A 22,240-nucleotide genomic window follows, 5' to 3' on the forward strand; every position below is an offset into this window, starting at 1 on the left:
CTTATATAGAGGGACGCGTCTATGTTGGTTCCAAAAAGATAGTACGGATTGACTAACACGCGTATTAGTCGCATGTTTTACACCGTCGATTTTACAATTAATGATTACGATTGACTAACCTGTCACTAACACGCTGTACGACAGATCTATTTTAGAACTAGAATAGCCATGGCCTATACAGAGCACCTCTTGATCTTGATGTCTCTCGTGACAGATTTCTGCCCTAGCAGCTGCTGACGTGACTATAGCTCTTCCCCTTGCTGAACACCGCATTCCAGGGTGTTAGATGGATAAATTAATTATCTATCAGCTATGTTTTGTCGGCACAGACCAAGAGAAACTTCCAGACATCTCTGTTGTTCACGTGCAGCTGCTTCCAGCGACCGTCACCGTCCAAGCTTCACCTATACATCATAAATATTTCATATAACTCCTATCTAGAGTATGCACTGAATTTATTATGTATTTGCCTATAAATTGATTGAATCGAAATGCAATCTCAGAGCCCAATTTTTGGGTTTCTCCTCTGTTTTTCTATTTGTTTTCACAAGGCTCCCCACCAGAGTCTAGTGGTGGCAGTGAGACATTATTACTTTTAATTTAGAAGACATCTAATCTAGTCAGATCAGTTTTCTTAATTCACCGTATGAAATTTGGGGTCCGAATCTCTTGAGACTAATGTTACCAAGTACCACCGACACTCTTTCTCTTCTTTTGTGGTGAAGGGCTTATCTGTTTTCGCTTTCAGGTTTCTTTCGATCATTTTTTATAACTCCCCTGTTTCTCTCCTGTATAGCACTAGGACTTATATGCCAGAAACGGGACGGCAGCCTATCGTTTCCCGTTTCAACGAAGGCAACGGGTTTCAACGGTGCAGAAACGGGTTTGTGAACGGTGCCCCTGTTTAGTTGAATCGGATTCCATGGCTTCTGCTTCTCGTCAGCCAGAGATTGAGATTATAAATGCTTTTGATGAACTTGCCCCACCTTCTGCATGTACTTCTGTTATATCCTCATCCCCATTACAGAAGTGGCCCTATGATGTTTTTATTAATCATCGTGGACCCGATGTAAAACATACGATGGCCAGAGATATCTACAATGCCCTCCATGCTATGGGTCTCAAGGTCTTTCTTGATTCAGAGGATCTCCAGTTGGCGGACTTCTTCCCTACAGGACTACAAGAAGCAATTTCTCGTGCCTCTCTTCATATCGCGATATTTTCTCCCTCATATGCAGAATCGCCCTGGTGTCTTGCCGAGCTGTCCTTTATGCTCAAGTCTGGAACACCTATTATTCCTGTTTTCTACCATATTCAACCTGAAGATCTCCGCCATTTGGTTCATGGAAAAGGAATCTATGCAACTGCCTTTGTGAAGCATCAAGAGAAGGGTAGATACAGCGAAAACAGGCTTGAGGAGTGGAAGATGGCACTCCACACCGCCTCATTTTTATAAGGGCGAAAGCGTCACTAATAATGAGTAAGCAACACATAAAAACTCTCTGTCTCTCTCTCTCACAAACATCTGTTATCACACCTTCCCTTTCATGCAATATTTCTCTAATTTACAGAGACTTCAATTAAATCATGTCTTTTTTCTTTTTTCTTTCTTTTCAAAACGATGTTTCACAAATGTGCAGAGACGAAAAAAGGGTGTTGAAGAATATTGTGAATCGCGCATTGAAAGTAATGAAAATAGTACCACTGGAAGTAGCAAAACATCCCGTGGGCCTTCGGGAAGCTGTAGTGGATTTTGAAAAGACAATTAGTGCATCTGCAAAAATTCATCCTAATGTTCAAATTGTTGGAATTTGGGGTATGGGTGGATCTGGAAAAACCACTTTAGCAAAAGAGTTATATAATCATAAATATTCAGCTGTAGAAAAATCCAGTTTTCTTTTTGATATTAGAGATGCTGCAAGCAGAAGCAAGTTACATAGAAAACAAATTCAACTCCTCCAAGATTTTGGTTTTAAATTCAATGATAAACCATTTGACAATATAGAGCAAGGCAAAAGGATTCTTTCTAATCATTTCAGATCTCTTCGTGTACTCATCGTTTTGGATGATGTAGACCATTCAGATCAACTGGAGGCTTTACTCCCTGCAAAAGATATCCTTGGGTGGGGGAGCTTGATCATTATTACAACACGGGAAAAGGAAGTCCTTACACGTTCGGGTATTTCCTCTATTTATAAAATGAAAACACTTAATTTGATTCATGCCAAGAAGCTTTTTTGTTGGCATGCATTCTTACAACCTTTTCCAATGTTGGGATTTGAGGATTTGTTGAAAAATTTGTGTGTTAGCAATGGGTTGCCTTTATCTTTAAAGGTACTTGGAGGTCAGCTTTATGGTTGCTTATGTAAAGATTTATGGGAGGATGTATTGCATAAAATCTCTAAAATGCTGCCCGATGATATTATAAATAGACTGAGAGTGAGCTATGATGCTTTAGATAGAGAAGAGAAACAGATGTTCCTAGATGTAGCTTGTTTCTTCATTGGCCAAGACAAGTTGACTGCCATTGCAGTATGGGAGGGATCAGGCTGGAGTGGTCTATATGGTTGGGAAAGGCTTATAAATAAGTGTCTTGTTGAGTTCCACGACAACAATGGTATAAGGATGCATGACCATCTAAGGGATTTAGGAAGGCTGATTGCAAAAGCTCAGTTACCCTGCTGTCTATGGTCTCTGGATCAAATTGCAGGCATTCCAAAACAAGCAGAGGTGGGGTTTATACTTCCTCTTTTATGCTGTCACAAATCATTGTTTGGAACTTCTTTTTCTTGTCTGTTTATCCGTTCCTATGTCTCCTTTATAAAGTTTATTGCTTTTGCTTTTGCCTTACACAGATTAGAGGAATGATACTGAATACAGCAACTAATGACGGTCACAATTTTCCTCGTTTACTGTTGAATACAAGGATATTGCTTTGTGGCCTCAAAAGAAGTAGAAGACCTTTTTCTCATGGATTAAAAGTGCTTGTGCTAGGAGAAAACCGTGGTAACAATTTACATATTGCCAAGTTATCAAGAGAGTTGGCATGGCTTAGCTGTACTGGAATTGCTCATAGAAATCTTCCATCATGGATGCCATTTCAAAATTTAAGAGTTTTAGAACTTTATAACTCTCAGATGATAGTAGGCTTGTGGAAAGATGAGGATGAAGTAAGTACTTTCAGCTTTACAGTTTCTTTGCAATATTCATAATTCGCATTAATTATTCTTTGCGATCATTGTCTTACACATTAATTAAATTCAAAAATGACTGCAGGCTCCGTTGCAGTTACAAGTGTTGATTATTTCTGGTTGTCCCAATTTAGCAATAATTCCAAAGTCTATAGGATTTCTCCAGAAATTAAAAAAAATGTCCTTGTATTACTGTAATGTGGAGAGTCTGCCGGATGAATTTTGTTGTCTTCAAAATCTGGAGTACCTGATGTTACAAAGCTGTAAAATGTTATCATTATTGCCCAATTGTTTTGGCGGTTTGACAAAACTACGACATCTAAATCTGAGTTTCTGTGATCAATTGAAATTATTGCCAAATTCTTTTAAGCAGCTGACGCTCCTGCAAAATCTCAATTTAGAGAGGTGCCATATGCTCTCTTTACAGTTAGATATCCTAGAAAACATGAAGAATCTCCAATATGTGAATCTTGGTTGGTGCGAGCAAGTGGAAGAGTTGCCTCGTCACATCACAAATCAGGCCTGCTTGAGTGAGCTCTATGCAGAGAGGACTAGGTTAAGGGAGCTGCCGATCAACATCGGTGAACTCAGCAAGTTGAGAGTGATGACGATAGGCTCATGTCAAGGGTGTTTCCAGATGCAATCTTTACCAGACTCTATAGGGAGTCTCAATCTTTTAGAGATATTAGAATTAGAGAATTTACAAGTGGAATCTTTACCAAAATCATTGAGGCATTTGATTAATCTTCAAAAACTTAGAATAACCAATTGCCCCATCAGTGAATTGGATTTTGGGTGCGGCCCATTTACTTCTTGGTTGAGTAATCTCAACGAAATACATTTGGAGAGAACAAAAGTGTCCAAGATTTCAATTTCTGAAGACTGTTCTTGTGGCCTTAAAACTCTCATACTTCGGTATAATGATTATTTAGTGGAGGTAGACACTCTCCCAACAACAGTGGAGTATATACATGTCGACTGGTGTAAATTGCTGAGGAACATAAGTGGTATCGGTGGCATGCTAAAGCTTCGACGGCTGAAGCTATGGGACTGTCAAGAGTTGTACACGCTTCCAAGTTTTGATAGATTAGCTTCTCTAGAAGTATTTGAACTGGCAGGCATCCACAAGGTTGATAACATACAAGGTTTACAGTACTGCACATCACTGGAGGAGCTTAATATAGATTGCAAATGTTGGGAGATTACGGGCATGGAACGTTGGGAGCATATGCAAAGATTGAAAAGGCTGCAACTTGTAGCCAAGTTGAGATCAGCTGTTGAGCCTTGCATACAGAGGATTCAGGTAATAGTTATTTCCACGAAAAATATTAACTCTTCTTTCTTTTTGTTTTTTTCCATTATTGTGTAGAATCTGCACTCAGGCATAGAAAGACAGAGAAGAAATAGAAAATTGGATGCAAATAAATACAACCAACAGCAAATAGAAACTGTTTTTAACACACAAATAACTCTGTTCATTCATACAACTTCTCCAATGGATTACATCGTGTCTCAAAAGAGATCTTTCTCAAAAACTTACAAAACTTTATTGCGATTCAATTAAATTGCAGAGACCAGCTGTTATATAGAATTTTCATACTAAAATAGATTTGCTTGCAAATCCCTCGACTAATCCATTTTATGCATAAACTATGTTGAGCGATACATTATTCTTCAGTTAACAACTAACTGATAAAACTCAAGAATCCCATTGCATGAGCAACTCTCTAAATTAAGTTATTTAAACTATGGTTAAACTAACTGGTTAAAAGGAATTATGCATGGTAGTCACTTTTTAACAATGAGGCTCATGCATCACTTCGCAACGTAATGATTTCTTTCCTTTTTGAGCAGAAATGGCCAGAAGAAACAATAATATGTGCAAAGGCAGTCGCTGGTGCTGAACCACTTTTAAATTCTTCCCGCTTTCCAAATCTCTCTGTCCTGCATTCGTCCAGTAAGAAGAAAATTAGCTCTTGCCCCACACTAAGATTGCGGGAGAAGCGTTCGTCGAATGGCAACGCCATGCTATTATGTTTGATAATAAATTGCGTCTCTCCGCGTATGCGATTGCTTATTGATAGGGATTATAACTATTTGTGTACTACGAAGGTGGAAGAGGGCAAATGGTTATTGTTAAGCATCTTTACCCAACATTCTAGATGCCTTACTGCACAGAAATTTTACATACAAGAGGAAATTACAGAATCAAACTCCTACGAAGACAATAATGAAGTGGAAAAAGGATTGGTTCTGTGGGGCAAAGAAGAGAGCGTGGTCGAAAGTTTCCACCACTTATTGGCACTTCTAGCAAGTTAATTATGCATTGTATTGTTCCATTCTCTGTCTATTAAATTGAAGGGCGGTTGTTATTGAGAATTTGTAAAGTTATAACTGTTTGTTTTTAGTTTTTATTTTTCTAAATATTAAATTTCAAAAATTAAAAATATTTTACTTATTTATAATGTAGGAAATATTGTATGTATAGTTGTAAATTATTATAAATTATTAATTTTAAAACATAGTTTATTGTATTTTGTATATTTCAATAATTTTTATTTTTTAAGAATCTATAAAATTACTTATATCTATTTTAATTTAATTTATTTTAGATAAATATCTTTTTTGGCTATTGATTAAGTTGATAAGATTTTAAAAGGTTTTAATAGCATGACAATGATTCATCACGTGTACTAGTAAAATTATTTTGTGTAAAATACTTGTAATGATATTTCCTATTCAATTGTATGTTCATGCATGAGTATCCATTTTCCTTCAATTCGTCGCATCCCTCGGGGCAACCTATGAAATGAGGCATTTATGGTTACTAATCTTCTAAGTATATTGTACTTGATTTTAACTCCCATGCCACAACTTGCTCATTGATTTCATGGAGAATATATTATGGACACATCAATGTGATCACATCTTGTAGAGTCTATTAATTTATATGGACCCCATGATTATATCATTTAAGTGTCTAAATATTAGTTTTACATGCATATTTGTGAGTGCTACATAATTTGAATTATATCCATTTAGGATTCACTAGCAGCTCAATGTGGGAAAAAGACAATAATAATAGAAATTGCATATTCATAATATTTCCAAAAAATGAATTGGTCACCCAATTAAAAAATTGAGTCCTCTTGGTCTTAATAATGTTCACAAAAGCCAATATATAGATACCACAAATGTTAAACACAACATTGTTATTCAATGCAAGCCTATTGAGCTTCTCAAGTTAATTATCTAGCACTTTAATGTTGTTAATGATAACAAATGACACAATCTCAGGATTAGAAAAAATACTAGATTGCAAGTCTAGCATGTTGAATTCATTAGTGTTTAGAACATCCTTTGGATGTTATCAATGATCTAACTTCTCTTATTTCAGTTGGAGTAGTAAGTCAAGTGTTAATAAATATAGGGATTGTCTAATGATTATAGGTAATGATCATTAGTGTTGTATACTTTTATGACACTAGAGGATTGAGTGGTGCAAGATGTTGGTATGAATAAGATATATTATCTAGATGTTCCATGTTGGCACCTATTAACACCAAGTTAATTAATCTTACTTAGGTTATTTTATTTTATCATTTCATATCATAAGAATAAGACACTTCATAATCTTAGATATCTTTAAGATGTTATCCTTGTTTATATAGAAAGGCCATCTTATTATTTTATAGCATATTGTATTCATTATTTTCTATTAGTATAGAAATTCATTCAATTCCATCTCTCTTGTTGAAGGTGTTTGGCATTTCTAGTTAGATTGTTATACTTGTAAATTCTTGCATAAGTGAAGCATGGTATCAAAGTTTTCAATAAGAAATCCCATTCTCATTTTTAAGGTTTATGTTGGCAACTTTTACAAGCTCTTAGAGAAAAATAAACCTCATGATTATGCTCACAAGACGAAAAAATTAAATACATTTAGGAGGCAATGAATATATTATTTTTTTACAGTCACAAAAATTCCAAAATGTTATATGGCCATTTCTACCACTACAATGTATTTGTGCCTTCAATATCAAATATTCCAGCTTTCCCCAAGGTCTACATCTTATTTTTCTCTAAACTACACTAGTAAAATGTATAAGAAAATTAAAATAATACAAATTGTAGGGTAAAATTCTAGAATTGTACCACAGTTTCATCTACAAAATTGGTTTCACTTAAAATTATTTCAAACAAAGAGGTTATAAGAAAAACCACATGACATCTATGTTGTACCAAGAGTTCAATCCAACCTTATTGGTTCAAATAGTTTTATTCAAAATGGTTTTGGCTAAAAACATTAAAAATTATTTATAAAAAAGAAAAGACAATATTTATTTTTAATTGAAACTAAGTTTCCAAAAATAAAATCACTCTTAGAAGTGGTCAACCAATAATACAAATTAAACACCCTTCCTTAGCCCCACATTGAGGTAGGTTCTCAAGCTACTTGAAATATTTGAAATTTTTTAGTTTTAACTCAAAAGAATCATTATACAAAACATAGGCATTTTAAGAAAATATTTTATTCTTAAATGTATACATAAAATAGAACCTAAACTATAAATCTAAAACCCAAACCATAAAGTTAAAATTAAAACCCTATTAAATTTGGAATAGAAATGGAAACAAAAACTGCCAATAGAAAAATATAAATCACAATTAAATTTTAAATGCAAATCCTAATTTTAGTTAATAAAGTTTATGATAGCTCTTTGTGCCTTTAAAAAAATTTCCATTTTCCTTTTGTAGTGTCTAAATTGTACATGATTCCAATTTTATACTCACCCTAGAATTACTTTTTTATTTTCCCATTCGTCTATACAATATAGGACCTTCTATGGCATCAACACAATGTTTAACTAAACAATGAGTCCTATTCTATTTTATAACATCAACACATCCTTATTTGAGCCCTCAATTAAAGTATGCCTCTTATCTTATATCATTTTAAGATTATATGGGTCCTATCTCATTTTAAAATCCAATGCAACGTTTCTTCCACTTAAATATTGTGATTTTTCATATAACTTAAAAATTTGGTATTAGGGCCCTATTATATCATAACCCTAAAAATTTGAGTCTATTATGCCAAGACTATGACAATATTTGAATAGTGTTTAACACTTTTTGGCTAAAATATAGAGAGGGTAATATGTTAGCCTTTCCATTTCCAAATCTATCTTTGATATGTGAACTTGAGAACTCTATGTAAGTCATCACTCACTAATTCATTTTATCATATCATTATTATCCTATCACTTCAATTCAAGATAAATTATCAACCTTCAAGAGAATATTTGAGTTTAAGGACAAGAAAAGATACATCAAGGTATCTTAAAGTATGTTTTCATGATGTATTTTATGATGATTTATCATGTTATTGCATCAAGACATGGAGGATTTATCCTAAGGACATTGCATCATCAATTGAAGTTATAATCATTTCAATTAAGCATTTCCATTCAAGCATTTCATTTCAATTTTATGTTTCTTTATCATCATTGTTGTAGGGTTGACTATAACTTGGTGTTTCATTGAGGCATGACCCTATACAATCCAACACCATTTCTCTCACCTTTTTTGTAGGTATAGGCTTGGAAATAGGTTTCAAGTTCAGATAAAGGACATAGGAGTACAATGCAAAAAGAAACAAGAACAATAAGAAAAAAAATAGTAGAAAGGGGTAGAAGTAGGGTGCCTAGTGCCATACTCCACCTAGAATAGGGTGCCTAGTTCCATAGTCCAAGTGGTTTAACTTGAAAGCTGACTAGAAGATAGTTGGGAAGCTCTTGAGATCTGTATGATTTTAGTTTTGAACTCGGATACTTGTAAGACTAGGGTACCTAGCTACAATGTCCATCCAATTTTAGCTCAAATTTCTATCACAAGTTCCCCTTTGCATCCCCTTTCCATTTTTGTACATGTTAGTTTATTTCCATATCTATATTTATTTGTTTATGTTTTTTACTGTTAATTTTGCATGTTATAGCTCCTAGTTCTTTATATCACTTCTTATCCAATCAATGCAATCAACATAAGAGAACGATCAAACATTGTGGCAAGATCTTCTAGTGGTTCTTTAGCTTCCATTGAACTAGAGCCCAATTTAATAGCACAAACAAGAGAGAATAATAGACACAAGAAAAATTGTATTCTCATCAAGATGCAAATAGTTGGATAAGTAAACAATATACATAAGATTGCTTATATAGGCAAGGAAAAGGGAATTGAGAGCACATAATAATGACATGTGGCTCAATGAGATGCATGGGTATGTAAGATTTATTTAGAACTCAACCATATCAGACAAATAACTATGCATCCTAGTAAATGATAAGTCCACATAAAGTAGAAATATTCCAACTACTCCTATGCAGTTCCTTAAGGAAGCTTATGTAAAGTGTAGTTATATCCTAGGAGATAAATAAAATAAATTAATTACACCAACACCGCCATTAGGTGAAAATTAGGGGAATGTAGATTCAAGCTAACAATGCAAGATGGTTCCAAGCTACTAGGCCATGCTAGGTACCCATGTACAAATGCAATGCAATCTCTCACAAATGGAGAAAGGGAGAAAAACCCAATGGGAAAAAATTTCCCCCCAAAAGAGAGATGAAAAAACACAATTCCCTTAATGATGAATGAGAAGAACAAAACCTCATGGGAGGAAAAAGTCCCCCCATAAGAGAGAAGAAGAGAGACCAAGTAGGCCCCCCTTAATGTAAGATATGCACCAATGGTAGTTGCTCTAAACTAGATGTAGAAGCTACTCCATGAGTATCGAACAACATTCTTCTTCTTAGGAAGAAATAAAATGAAAGGTGTATGTATGAAGTCTCCTGAATCCTGAAAGGAAGATGCAGGAAGAAATCTCAAAATGTATGGAGTCTTTGAAAGCTACTCAAGTGTCCCCATGTTGATGTTGAAAGTTGCCTCATCAAAATTAGGTGCACTAGGCCGCACTACTGAAAAACACAATCCAAGATCTAATGAAGAAGATTAATGTAGAATATGATCCAAATTCTCAAGATTCTCCTCTAAAGATAAATAGAGCTCTCTAAATGTTGTACATAAGTATCCAAAATCACAATGAACTTGAAATAGTGATCATGTAGAGAATCAACAGGAGGGTCAGAGTACTCCCTCACAACAACTGAAGAAGGATCACATCCATCAAAGAGAATATAAATATCATCAATTATGTCTCCAAAATTTTCAATAGAGGACTCCACAAACAAACCTGCAATGTTTGTCAAGTAATCATCCCAAGGAATTGTATCTAGAAGACAATGTATATCCTATTGCACCGAATCATAAGAAGCCAAAACTGTAGAAACAAAAACATCATTAGGAGAAATAGTAAACGTGATATCAATAGGAGGACAATAAATACAAGGCTCAAGAACTAGATCACATGTGAGAACATGCAAGATTAGGTAACCAAAGTTCTCATCAATATTAGAATACACACAAGGTGTGATCATAATATGAAGAATCAAACTCATCAATAGGAAAAAAATTTCTAAATGAATACAAAAAAGATGCATGATCCACCACCCCAGTAGTAATGATAACTCTACTTTGTAAGTCTCTAATGATAACTAAATTATCAAGAGTGAACTCCACAGTCTTTCTTATCATGCCATGAGTGATTCGATAGATGGAAATAAGATTGTTTGTCAGTGAGGTACACACAACACATCATTGAAGGTATCATCCCCAATAACAATAGATCCTTTCCCAATCACATTCATATATGTATGATTCCCCATCAAAATTAGTGCCATATTGCAAGGCTTAAATGAAGGGAACATAGACTGCAAAGATTCCATATGATGAGAAGCTCCTAAATATAGAGGGCATCTTCCTAAATCATGATTTGTAGTAGCACAAAGAGATTGTCCTTTACTTGTCCCAAAAGTGTGACTCTTTCCCTTATCAAAATATATTTTTTTTAAGAAGAAGCTAAAGTAGACCTTTTAGAAGGAAAATTGATTCTATTCTTCTCAAGAAGATGCTTCAATTCATTAACATCCTTCTTGTAACAATGGTATTCATCATGTATTAACTTCTTGCAATATGAACAAGTAAGATTATCCTTCTTGGATGATTCCACTTTAGAAGAGGATGTAGAATAGCTTTGTTGTGGAGAGGAAAATTATGCTCTATCCTTTTGTGGCTTTAGCTTTGATTACCTCTACTTCTGCTTGGAACCTTTCTCACGATAAGCCACCAAAGTATCTGACTGGGATGACTTGAGAATACCTATTGTGTTTAACTTTAATTGTTCAAGTATCAACATCTCTGTGAATGAATCAAAGGATGATGTAGTATAGGAACTCCCCATTGTAAACTGATGAGTGTGGAAACTAGAAACAAAAGTTGCACGCTCTAAAGGAAGCTTGTCCAACAAATTGAAGACAAATTGTGCATCCTTCTTATTAGTACCATAATATTTGAGTTGTTCTCTTATCTCATTTTTCTTAGTTGCATAGTCTTGAATTGTATCATTTAAATCCTTAAGCTATAAATTTGTGAGATCATTGTAACAAATTGAAGACAAATTGTGCATCCTTCTTATTAGTGCCACAATCTTTGAGTTGTTCTCTTAGCTCATTTTTCTTAGTTACATAGTCTTGAATTGTATCATTTAAATACTTAAGATATAAATTTGTGAGATCATTGTCAATCTTGTAACCACTAATCTCATGGGTAAAAGCACAAAGTCGTGTCACACTTTTATAAAAAAAATGGCTAATGTTGATTCAACTTTTTAAATTGAATCAATAGAAAGTGAAATATATGTTTTGAATTTTGAAATGTTGTAAACTAATAAAATTTATATTTTTTTGTGTATTTTATATTTGTAATTTTAATTTTTTTTTTTTAATTATTTGAATATACTTTCGTATAAAGTAAACACTATAATTTAGTTGCTGATAAAATACTGAAATTGAAGTTACACAAGACGTCACACTTTATATAGTAAATTTTACCTTTTTTTTTCAATTTTTTTTATGTATATTAATAACTTGAAATTTTAGTGCAAAAATATATTTTTAACTAATTTTTATGTATATTTCTTTTTCAATAAATTTTTGAAAAGTTTTGTGTACTAAAATATAACTCTTTCCATTTGGCGTGACCTTTTTTATTAATTATTTTTTCAAATTAGAAGAGAATTATATCATCTTGATATAGACTCTTTTCTCTAGTGCATTTATTTTTTTCCAAATTTTAAAATAAATTTTAGTATTTTTCCTTTACAAGATAATCAACCTTATATCTTAGTGTTGATGACCTACTTTCAATTAAAAAAAAAATAATTAAAATATTAAAAGATATATATTTTGAAAAATTTACTTATAGATTTATAAACGTTTATTTTAATATTTTTAAAAAATATTATTTATAAGAGTAGGAGTTGTTGAAACATTCAAGTTTTTCAAAAAAAAAAAAATTGTAATTAGACCTAAAGGCATAAAATATACATTTAGTAGACAAATCCAATTAAAAAAGTTGTAACCCGTATATAAGATAGCTATAATGCATCTCTATAGACCATATGTTTGACTAAATTTAATTTTTAGTCAGAATTGCTTAGATTCATTTGTGTTGATAAGTTGGCCAAAAGGTGACACAGTTTTATGCTTTTACCCATCAACTTTTCCATAGAATGGAGCAAGTTTTTCCAAAGGATTCTTATCTATTTTACACTTATCAATATGAAAGATAAGATCAAATGATACATATTTCCTTAATGTTCCAAAAAATGTAGTACTTTTAATGAGCCAATTTTAATTTTAAAATTAGCATCCAATGGTTCTAAAATGGTTCCATCAATATAATGAGTTAATCCCTTTTCCATGAGCTTACTCCATGCAAATACTTTCCAAGTTGCATAATTATGTGGAGTTAAAAGTGGTGATTTAGGATAACCCATAATTAAATATCAAAAGAGAAGGAGACAAAAAGAGGCACAATCACACAAGACACCCCCCTAATTCACTCGATCAAAGAACACCCTCCCCCTCCCCCCCCAAAAAAAATAAAAAATAAAAAATAAAATGAAATGATTTGGCACTTTATACTTAGTGTATGTACAAGAGGCCACATGCATAAACAAAGGAAAACTGGAATTCTAATTTCAATGTTTACAACTCCCAAAATAGTCTATAGAAGACTCAAATCAATAATGCAAAAGACCAAACTAAGGTTTGGGCATTACAATTGTCAAAACTAAGCCAAATAAGACCATGTGTTGAAATTGAAATTTCTAATTACTATGACTACAAAATAATAGCACCACTCTAAAATACAAAAAAAAATGCACTTTGAAAAAAAATTGCACCTGAAAAGGAGTCCATATGAGCCAAAACGATGCCCCAAAAGTTGTAATAATAGGGATTTTGCAATTTCTGAAAGATCCATGTATGAAAATTAGAAAAATCCTACACCAATGTGAAGAGCACAAAATTATACCCCAAATAAAAAAAGATGCTCAAAAAAAGAAGTTTAGATGACTGAAATATCATTGTTTGAAAATTGCCTATATAATTATAATGCCTAAATTATTGTCACACGTCCAAACTTTAAATGGATCTAGATTTAGCCTCCAAAGCTGAATTTGGATGAAACAAAGGGAAATTTTTTCTTTCTCAAGCCTCTTGAATCCAATGGTGGCCTTAGATCTAACCTAACAAGCTCTAATTTAGACTTGTAATAAAAAAGCCTTGATTCCAAAACTCCAAATTGCACCAAAATTCTCTCAAATGGAAAACTAATGGAACTCTAAAAGATTTAATACAAAGTAATAATTGGCTATGAATGTTGCCACCCAAGATCTAGAGGCTAATTGAATAACACAAACAAGAGAGAACAATAGAGCCAAGAACAAACTGTATTGTAATCAAGATTCAAATAGTTAGGTGAATAAATAATGTATATATGTCTACTTATATATCCAAGGAAAAAGGAAATGAGAGAACAAAATAATGAAATGTGGCTCAATGAGATACAAGGGTAGGTGGGAGTTCTATTAGAACTTAACCACCTAACAAAAATAACTATGCATCCTAGGAAATGATAAGTCCACCTAAAGTGTAAATGCTCCAACTTTTCCTATGCAATTCCTTAAGTAAGATTAAGTCAAGTGTAGTTATATCCTAGGAGATAAATAAAATAAATTAATTACAGCAACACTAATGTCAATCCTAGGGCTCCTATGGTCAACATCAAAGATCAAAAGGATCACCTCGTAGTCATCCACTGCATGCTAAAAGTTAATAATAGGAATCATATCTATCCCTCAATAAAAAAATTGAAATCCACATTTGCACTCTTTCTTTCTCTTTCCATGTTAATGGATTGTCAGTTATTGATAGTGATGATATTCATAATTTAGAGACAAAAGAAAATTGATAAGTTTAGAACACCATACTTCATATGAGATTAATAAACTTTTCAAACATACCATAATGTTCTTGTGAAGTAATAATACTTAGTGAAATTTAAGATAGAAATATATCATGATGAGGTTTTTGTGATATAATATAAACAGATATATGTCATGTCATGTTAGGGAAACTATGGTTATTTGATAAAGTGTTATAGATTATAGGAGATAAACAATTTACACTATAACAATTAATTATAGATCAATTTGTTCTACATTGGGGCAAACTACAAAATTCTTAACCAAACCCTTCTCAAAAAGAAAGTTCATTTGCGATCTTTACTTGGGGCGCAACAAGTGTCTACTTTGGTATGAGATTCTTAGTCCTTCATTTTCTCTCTAGGCGGATTCACAATAGTGTTTCCCACTTTTCTTCACGAAGAAAAATCGTGGAGGTGGGGAGAAAATTTTAAGCTAGGCTCGTACGAACTAAGGGTGTTTGAGCGAACTACCCTTGTGGGTTTGCTCAAACCCCCTTAAGGGTCATTGTTTGACTAAACACCAATTTAAAATTGGGTTCTCTCAAACCATATTAAATATTATATTTTAAAAGGTTCACTCGAATCCCCCCTTCAAGTGAACCCCTTTAAAACCAATTTTTTTAACTATCACTATATAAACCCAAAATGGCAGTCGAGATGTCATTCTCAACTGTTATTGTAGGCTCCACTAAACCGGTTAGAGTGAACCCTCCTGTGATTTTATCATCAACTACTCTCATCAACAGTTGTCAATGCTCCTCAACATTTTCCGTTCGACCTACATTATTTCATATGCACAAAATTACCCATTTTCTTATTTAATTATGTTAGTTTTTTGTTTTTTTTTGATTTATTGTTTTATTTATTTATTTTTAAATAATGAATAAAAGATTTTTCTTTTTTTTGTTTTTTCAACAAAATAATTGTATATTTGATATTTACATCAATTTTTTTAGAAAAATGTTAGAAAAAGTTTAAGAAAACTTCAATAGCAAATTTTTTTTTGGGAAAAAATAATAGAATTTTTTAAGGAAAACTTATCAGCCCTGGGCTAGCCTTGATTTGGTATGTTGCTCCTGCTGTCATTATTTGAGCTCTCTGAATTGACATAAATCATCATATATTTAGAGAGGAGGAGAGAAACTGTTGATAGGATTTGGGATGGTGTTGTGAGCATCTTAGGAGAAATCAGATGCACTCAAAAGGAGGGTGTGAGGGAAATTGTGGAGGATGAGTTGGGTTTGGCCAATGCCTGGCCAAACTTTCATTGGTTGTCATATGCACTCATTCAGATTCCCAGAGCTAGCAAGATCTACAAATGGGTTGCTCCCACATTGTGCAGGTGCAAGTGTAACTTTGATGGTGCAACTAAAGGGAACCTCGACATCGCTGGGGGGTGTCATTTTCCATGATGAGCATGGAAGTTTGATGATGTTGTCTTCTTTTGACTATGGTGATATGTCCAACAATGTAGTTGAGGGTTGGGCTACCCTATGGGGGATTATGATTGCCAGAGAGAAAGGTTGGAATAAACTCTGGATAGAGTTGGACTCTAAGCTGATTATTGATGCTCTAAAAGGAAATTCGTTGCACAATTGGAGACTTGAGATCATAGTGAAGGCTACTAAGTTTTTGTTGAAAGATTTTGAAGAGGTTAAGTTTTCTCATATGGGGACGAATGGTAATAGAATGGTTGACTCGGCAGCTAATGAGGGAGTTAGTCTTTTCAGCAAAACAGGTACAAATTTCAAATCTTCGGACAAATGTCTTTCATCGGAATTTTGTCATCTTCTCAATGAAGATCGACATCAATGATGGCTTTGTGGTGTTTTTTCACTTTTGCTGACTTGTCTTGGCAGGTTCTGGATGTAAACGGGCTCTCCTTGTTCTTTATTTTTTCCAAGTTCTTGGTTCTTTTAAAACCAGGTTTTTAATAACAAAAAACAAACAATCAAAAATTTTAAACTGTGTCCACTTAATTAAACTTAATCACAATTTAAATTAAAATCTATATGACCCCTTTTAACATCCTAGTACACAACATGACCCCTTAGGAAACCATAGGACACCATAGGACATATGGTGCTGTAAAGGGTCATATGGTGTTCTAACACCATGTGTGACCCCTTAGAATCTCTAATGACACCAAATTACCCCTTAAGACAACATATGAATGACTAGGACCATATGTTGTCCTAAGGGGTCATGTGGTGTCCTAACACCATGCGTTACCCCTTAGGACCTCATACGACACCTAAACGGAACACATGACCCCTTAGGACAATATATGAACCATTAGGACCATATGATGTCCTAATGGTTCATATGTTGTCCCAAGGGGTAATATGGTATCCTAACACCATGTGTGACCCCTTAGGACATTATACGACACCTAACAACACCACATGACCCCTTAGGACAATATATGAATAATTAGGACCATATATTGTCCTAATGGTTCATATGTTGTCATAAGGGGTCATGTGGTGTCCTAACACCATGCGTGCCCCTTAGGACCTCATACGACACCTAACAACACCACATGACCCCTTAGGACAACATATGAACCATTAGGACCATATGATGTCCTAATGGTTCATATGTTGTCCTAAGGGCTCATTTGGTGTCCTAACACCATGCGTGACCCCTTAGGACCTCATATGACACCTAACAACACCACATGACCCCTTAGGATAACATATGAACCATTAGGACCATATGATGTCCTAATGGTTCATATGTTGTCCTAAGGGGTCATGTGGTCTCCTAACACCATGTGTGATCCCTTGGGATGTCATACAACACCTAACAACACCACATGACCCCTTAGGACAACAAATGAACCATTAGGATCATATATAGTCCTAATGGCTCATATGTTGTCCTAAGGGGTCATGTGGTGTCCTAACACCATGTGTGACCCCTTAGGACCTCATTCGACACCTAACAACACCACATGACCCCTTAGGACAACATATGAACCATTAGGACCATATAAAGTCCTAATGGTTCATATGTTGTCCTAAGGGGTGATATGGTATCCTAACACCATGTGTGACCACTTAGGACATCATACGACACCTAAAAACACCACATGACCCCTTAGGACAACATATGAACAATTAGGACCATATATAGTCCTAATGGTTCATATGTTGTCCTACAAGGTCATGTGGTGTCCTAACACCATGCGTGCCCCTTAGGACCTCATACGATATCTAACAACACCACATGACCCCTTAGGACAACATATGAACCATTAGGACCATATGATGTCCTAATGGTTCATATGTTTTTCTAAGGGCTCATTTGGTGTCCTAACACCATGCATGACCCCTTAGGACTTCATACGACACCTAACAACACCACATGACCCCTTACGACAACATATGAACCATTAGAATCATATGACATCCTAATTGTTCATATGTTGTCCTAAGGGGTCATGTGGTCTCGTAACATCATGTGTGACCCCTTAGGATGTCATACGACACCCAAAAACACTACAGGACTACATAGGACAACATCTTAACCATTAGGACCATATATTATCCTAATGTTTCATATGTTGTCCTAAGGGGTCATGTGGTGTCCTAACACCATGCGTGACCCCTTAGGACCTCACACGACACCTAACAACACCAGATGACCCCATAATACAACATATGAAACTTTTGGACCATATGATGTCCTAATGGTTAATATTTTGTCCTATGGGGTCATTTGGTGTCCTAACACTATGTGTGACCTCTTAGGACATCATGCGACACCTAACAACACCACATGATGCCGTAGGATAACATATGAACCATTAGGACCATGTATAGTCCTAATGGGTCATATGTTGTACTAAGAGCTCATGTGGTGTCCTAACACCATGCGTGACCCCTTAGAACCTCATATGACAACTAACGACACCACATGACCCCTTAGGACAACATATGAACCATTAGGACCATATATGGTCCTAATGGTTCATATGTTGTCCTAAGGGGTCATGTGGTGTCCTAACACCATGTGTGACCCCTTAGGACCTCAAACAACACCTAAAACCATGAGATGACCCCTTAGGACAGCATATGAACCATTAGGATCATATGATGTCCTAATGGTTCATATGTTGTCCTAAGGGTTGATCTGGTGTCCTAACACCATGTGTGACCCCTTAGGACCTCATACAACACCGAACAACACCACATGACCCCTTAGGACAACATATGAACCATTAGGACCATATGATGTCCTAATGGTTCATATGTTCTTCTAAGGGGTCATGCGGTCTTCTAACACCATGTATGACCCCTTAGGACATCATACGACACCTAACAACAACACATGACCCCTTAGGACAACATATGAACCATCATGACTATATATAGTCCTAATGGTTCATATGTTGTCCTAAGGGGTCATGTGGTGTCCTAACACCATGCGTGACCCCTTAGGACCTCATACGATGCCTAAAAGCACCACATGACCCCATAGGACAACATATGAACTATTAGGAACGTATGATGTCATAATGGTTTGAAGCATCCCATCTAAAGAGGGGAAAACTTAGCAAGGTGAGATCAGATGGTTAGTATGCAAACAAAGCATTCAAACACATCAAAAAAATGAAACTGATGAATACTAAGAGGGGGGGTGAATTAGTATACCAAAAAATACTGAACTCAAACACTTAAATAGTCTAGCTGTAAACCGGTAAAGCAGTCTTACAAACAAACCGGTTAACACATATGCAAACCAAACAGCAAATAAGGCATTCACCCACAGAAGCACAATCACCATAACACAAGAGATTTTGACATGGAAACCCAAATGGGAAAAACCATGGTGAGATAAAACTCACAAGTAACTATCTGCAGAATAGTAACCAAACCGGTTAAGGTCATACAATGTTCTTCACTAGAACAAATCTTGTTAGGAATCTCAATCTCTGTTAGGAGATAAGTCCGATTAAAGACTACCTTGTGAGAGGATTTCAGATCCACAGATGTGAACCACCTTGTTAGAGGATTGACAAAGGCTTTGCTAGGCCTACCCAGTTAAGGATCTTCAGACTTGTCAAAGATGTAAGTAATCAACAAGTGAGTGATCTAGATACTAGCACAGTATGCTTGGTTAGATCCATGAAAGCTCATTGTTAATGCATTTTGCATTACTTCAGTCTTCAGACACTTCACACTCTATTACTTCACATAGACTTCCTCTGCTCTTCTATAATCGCTCATACAAAACTCATGCAATATTAAAAACCCTAAAAACTCCTAAAACCCTAGACATGATGTCCTTATAAAGGAATATGATTTCATGCCCATCCAATAGGATTACATTGCAAGTTCTTAGGTTTAGTGTATCTAGACACATTTGGTAACATGACACAAAAGCACTGCCAAAGTGTCGATACCGCCAAACAAATGGTGGAAGGTAACTCATCACAGAGTATTACCGGTTCATACAAAATACCGGTTGCTAGTTTGGAACTCAAAGTAATACCGGTTCAAATATTAAACCGATTACCGGTTTTCCAAAATGAAGACTAGGAATATGATAACTGCTACTTTAGTTCCTTTGCTCTACTCCGCTTGAGATCCTCGAACCGCTTGAGGTCTTCATGCCACTTGTGTCTTTGCCCCGCTTGAGATCGATAAACACTTTCTACAAAACACCGATAGTCTAAAGACTAATACATGATACCGGTTTGGAACAAGTACCGGTTGAGCATAACTCATACATACAAAAAGTGATCTCAAAGTAAGTGTGTGTCCATCAATGACAATCATAGCATAATCATCAAAAATGCCAACAATCTCCCCCTTTGGCATTGATGGCAACACTTAGGAAAATTTTTGACATCTAAGTGTTTTACAAAAAAAAATATGCCATAAACAAAATAGCTCCCCCTAAGCATATACACTATCCCTTTTACAGAAAATACAATGTATACTACTCCCTTACAGGGATAAACATGAAAGTATACATAGCATGCATTAAAATTTTAAATACCAGAATAATTCTCCCCCTTTACCAACAATGATAAAGTACAGTTGAACAACCCTATTTTCATTAGCAAAAAAAATGTTTATGACAATAGAGAGGAAAACTTGTCAAAAATTGATTTAAATTCTTGCATAAATTGCTTCATGGAAAAGGACTATGATTCAAGTAATGAGGTAGCAACCTCACTCTCTGTTTGTATTTGAGATACCTGTTCCTCCATGGCGTCCATGGTACTCATCTCTTGAGTGACCATTAGGGCATCCAGATTGAGATAGCATTTCTGGAGTATTTGCGGTCTGGGAAGTAGAACCAGTTGAAGTTTCGGCAAATCTCGTGTCCGGTTGCTGATCTCTACCTCTATTCTAGTAGACTGGATATGAAACTGGTGAACAGTGTGCCCATAAGCGGTGAAGGGATCATATGGCGGCTTGAAGGTGCTTATGTATGACTGTAAGTCAGTTTGAAGCTTTTCCTTTGGAGTAAGCACATCATCATAGAAAAGATGGGGTTGGCAAATCTTACTAAGTAGTAGATTCCCCTCATCTAGAGCATCCCTTATATCTTTTTGAGATTTTTGTAGATCGGACCGGAGCTCATTTAACTTCTTCACCAGGGTGGTGTTTAGAGCCTTTTGATGCTTCTTTTCTGCACTGGCTTCAGCCACTTCTTCCAGGCTTTGCACCTGGTCCTCTACAACTATGCATAAGAGTTTCAATTGTGCTAGAGAGGAATCGGTACTAGGGAGATTGGTACCAAGTATCAAACTGGTGAGTGTTTCTACTGCAGTTTGAATAATATCCTCCTCCTTTTTCCTCCTTAGAGCTTCCAGTCGCTCTTGGGCAAGCTTGATGCTTTGGAGTAGCTTTATTTCATTTGCAGATTGGAGGTCAATGGGACTGGCAATGTCAGCTGGTTTAGCTTGACTACCAGTTGCCATTAGGGTCTCCACCTGTGTGCTCTTTTCCGCTGCTTCCTTGTCCTTGGCATTTTGCTTGTCTTCTTGTGCCTTCCTCCGCTCCTCTTCTTCTTTCTTTCTTTTCTCTTCTCTTCATCTTTCTACTTCTTCTCTTCTTCATCCTTCTTCTTCTCCTCTTCCTTCTTCCTTTTCTCCTCTTCTTGTCTCTTCTCTTCTTCCTATTTCTTTTCTTCTTCCTTCCATTTCTCTTCTTCTTTCTTTTCTGTGTCCTTCTTCTTATCTTCCTCATGTCTCTTCTTCTCCTCTTTTGTTCTCTTCTCTTCCTCTTCTTTTCTCTTATCCTCTTCCTCTTTCCTCTTTTTCTCCTCTTTTCTCTTTTCCTCTTCATCTACCTGTTTCTTCTTTTCTGCTTCCTGTTGCTTCTTCTCTTCTTCAGCTTGCTTCTCCTGTCCTGCTCCTTCTGATGGTGTACCCTGAGTAACATTTCCACCATTCAAGGCATCAACATCAATGGGGTCCATTTGATCAGTGACCGGTTCTCCTTCATTGTCATATACCTCATCTGGTTTATTACTTTCTGGTTCTTGCTCCGCTTTCTTGTTGGCTTCAACCACTTGATGCAGCTTCAGAGCAGACTGAGTAAGGGAGTGGGTATCTTTTACCACTTCAGGGACTTTTCCTT

At 35.3% G+C, this 22,240-nt stretch overlaps 1 protein-coding gene across 1 annotated transcript; it reads left to right on the forward strand.

Annotated features, from left to right (window-relative positions):
• Positions 1-1,396: 1,396 nt before the first annotated feature.
• LOC131052070 (disease resistance protein Roq1) lies at positions 1,397-5,559 on the forward strand. Its single transcript, XM_059207962.1, has 5 exons — positions 1,397-1,480; positions 1,641-2,730; positions 2,856-3,170; positions 3,277-4,494; positions 5,046-5,559. Exons 2-5 carry the CDS (start codon positions 1,690-1,692, stop codon positions 5,508-5,510), a joined length of 3,039 nt encoding a protein of 1,012 aa, XP_059063945.1. The 5' UTR covers positions 1,397-1,480; positions 1,641-1,689; the 3' UTR covers positions 5,511-5,559.
• The last annotated feature ends 16,681 nt before the right edge of the window (positions 5,560-22,240 follow it).

The sequence above is a fragment of the Cryptomeria japonica genome, chromosome 7, assembly GCF_030272615.1.
Source record: "Cryptomeria japonica chromosome 7, Sugi_1.0, whole genome shotgun sequence".
NCBI lineage: Eukaryota > Viridiplantae > Streptophyta > Pinopsida > Cupressales > Cupressaceae > Cryptomeria > Cryptomeria japonica.

Excerpts from the sequence above, each read along its gene's own strand:
- LOC131052070 (XM_059207962.1), top strand. The coding sequence starts at position 1,690 with ATGAAAATAGTACCACTGGAAGTAGCAAAACATCCCGTGGGCCTTCGG. Across the intron at positions 3,171-3,276 it reads TGTGGAAAGATGAGGATGAA|GCTCCGTTGCAGTTACAAGT; the intron begins GTAAGTACTTTC and ends AAATGACTGCAG. Across the intron at positions 4,495-5,045 it reads CTTGCATACAGAGGATTCAG|AAATGGCCAGAAGAAACAAT; the intron begins GTAATAGTTATT and ends CTTTTTGAGCAG.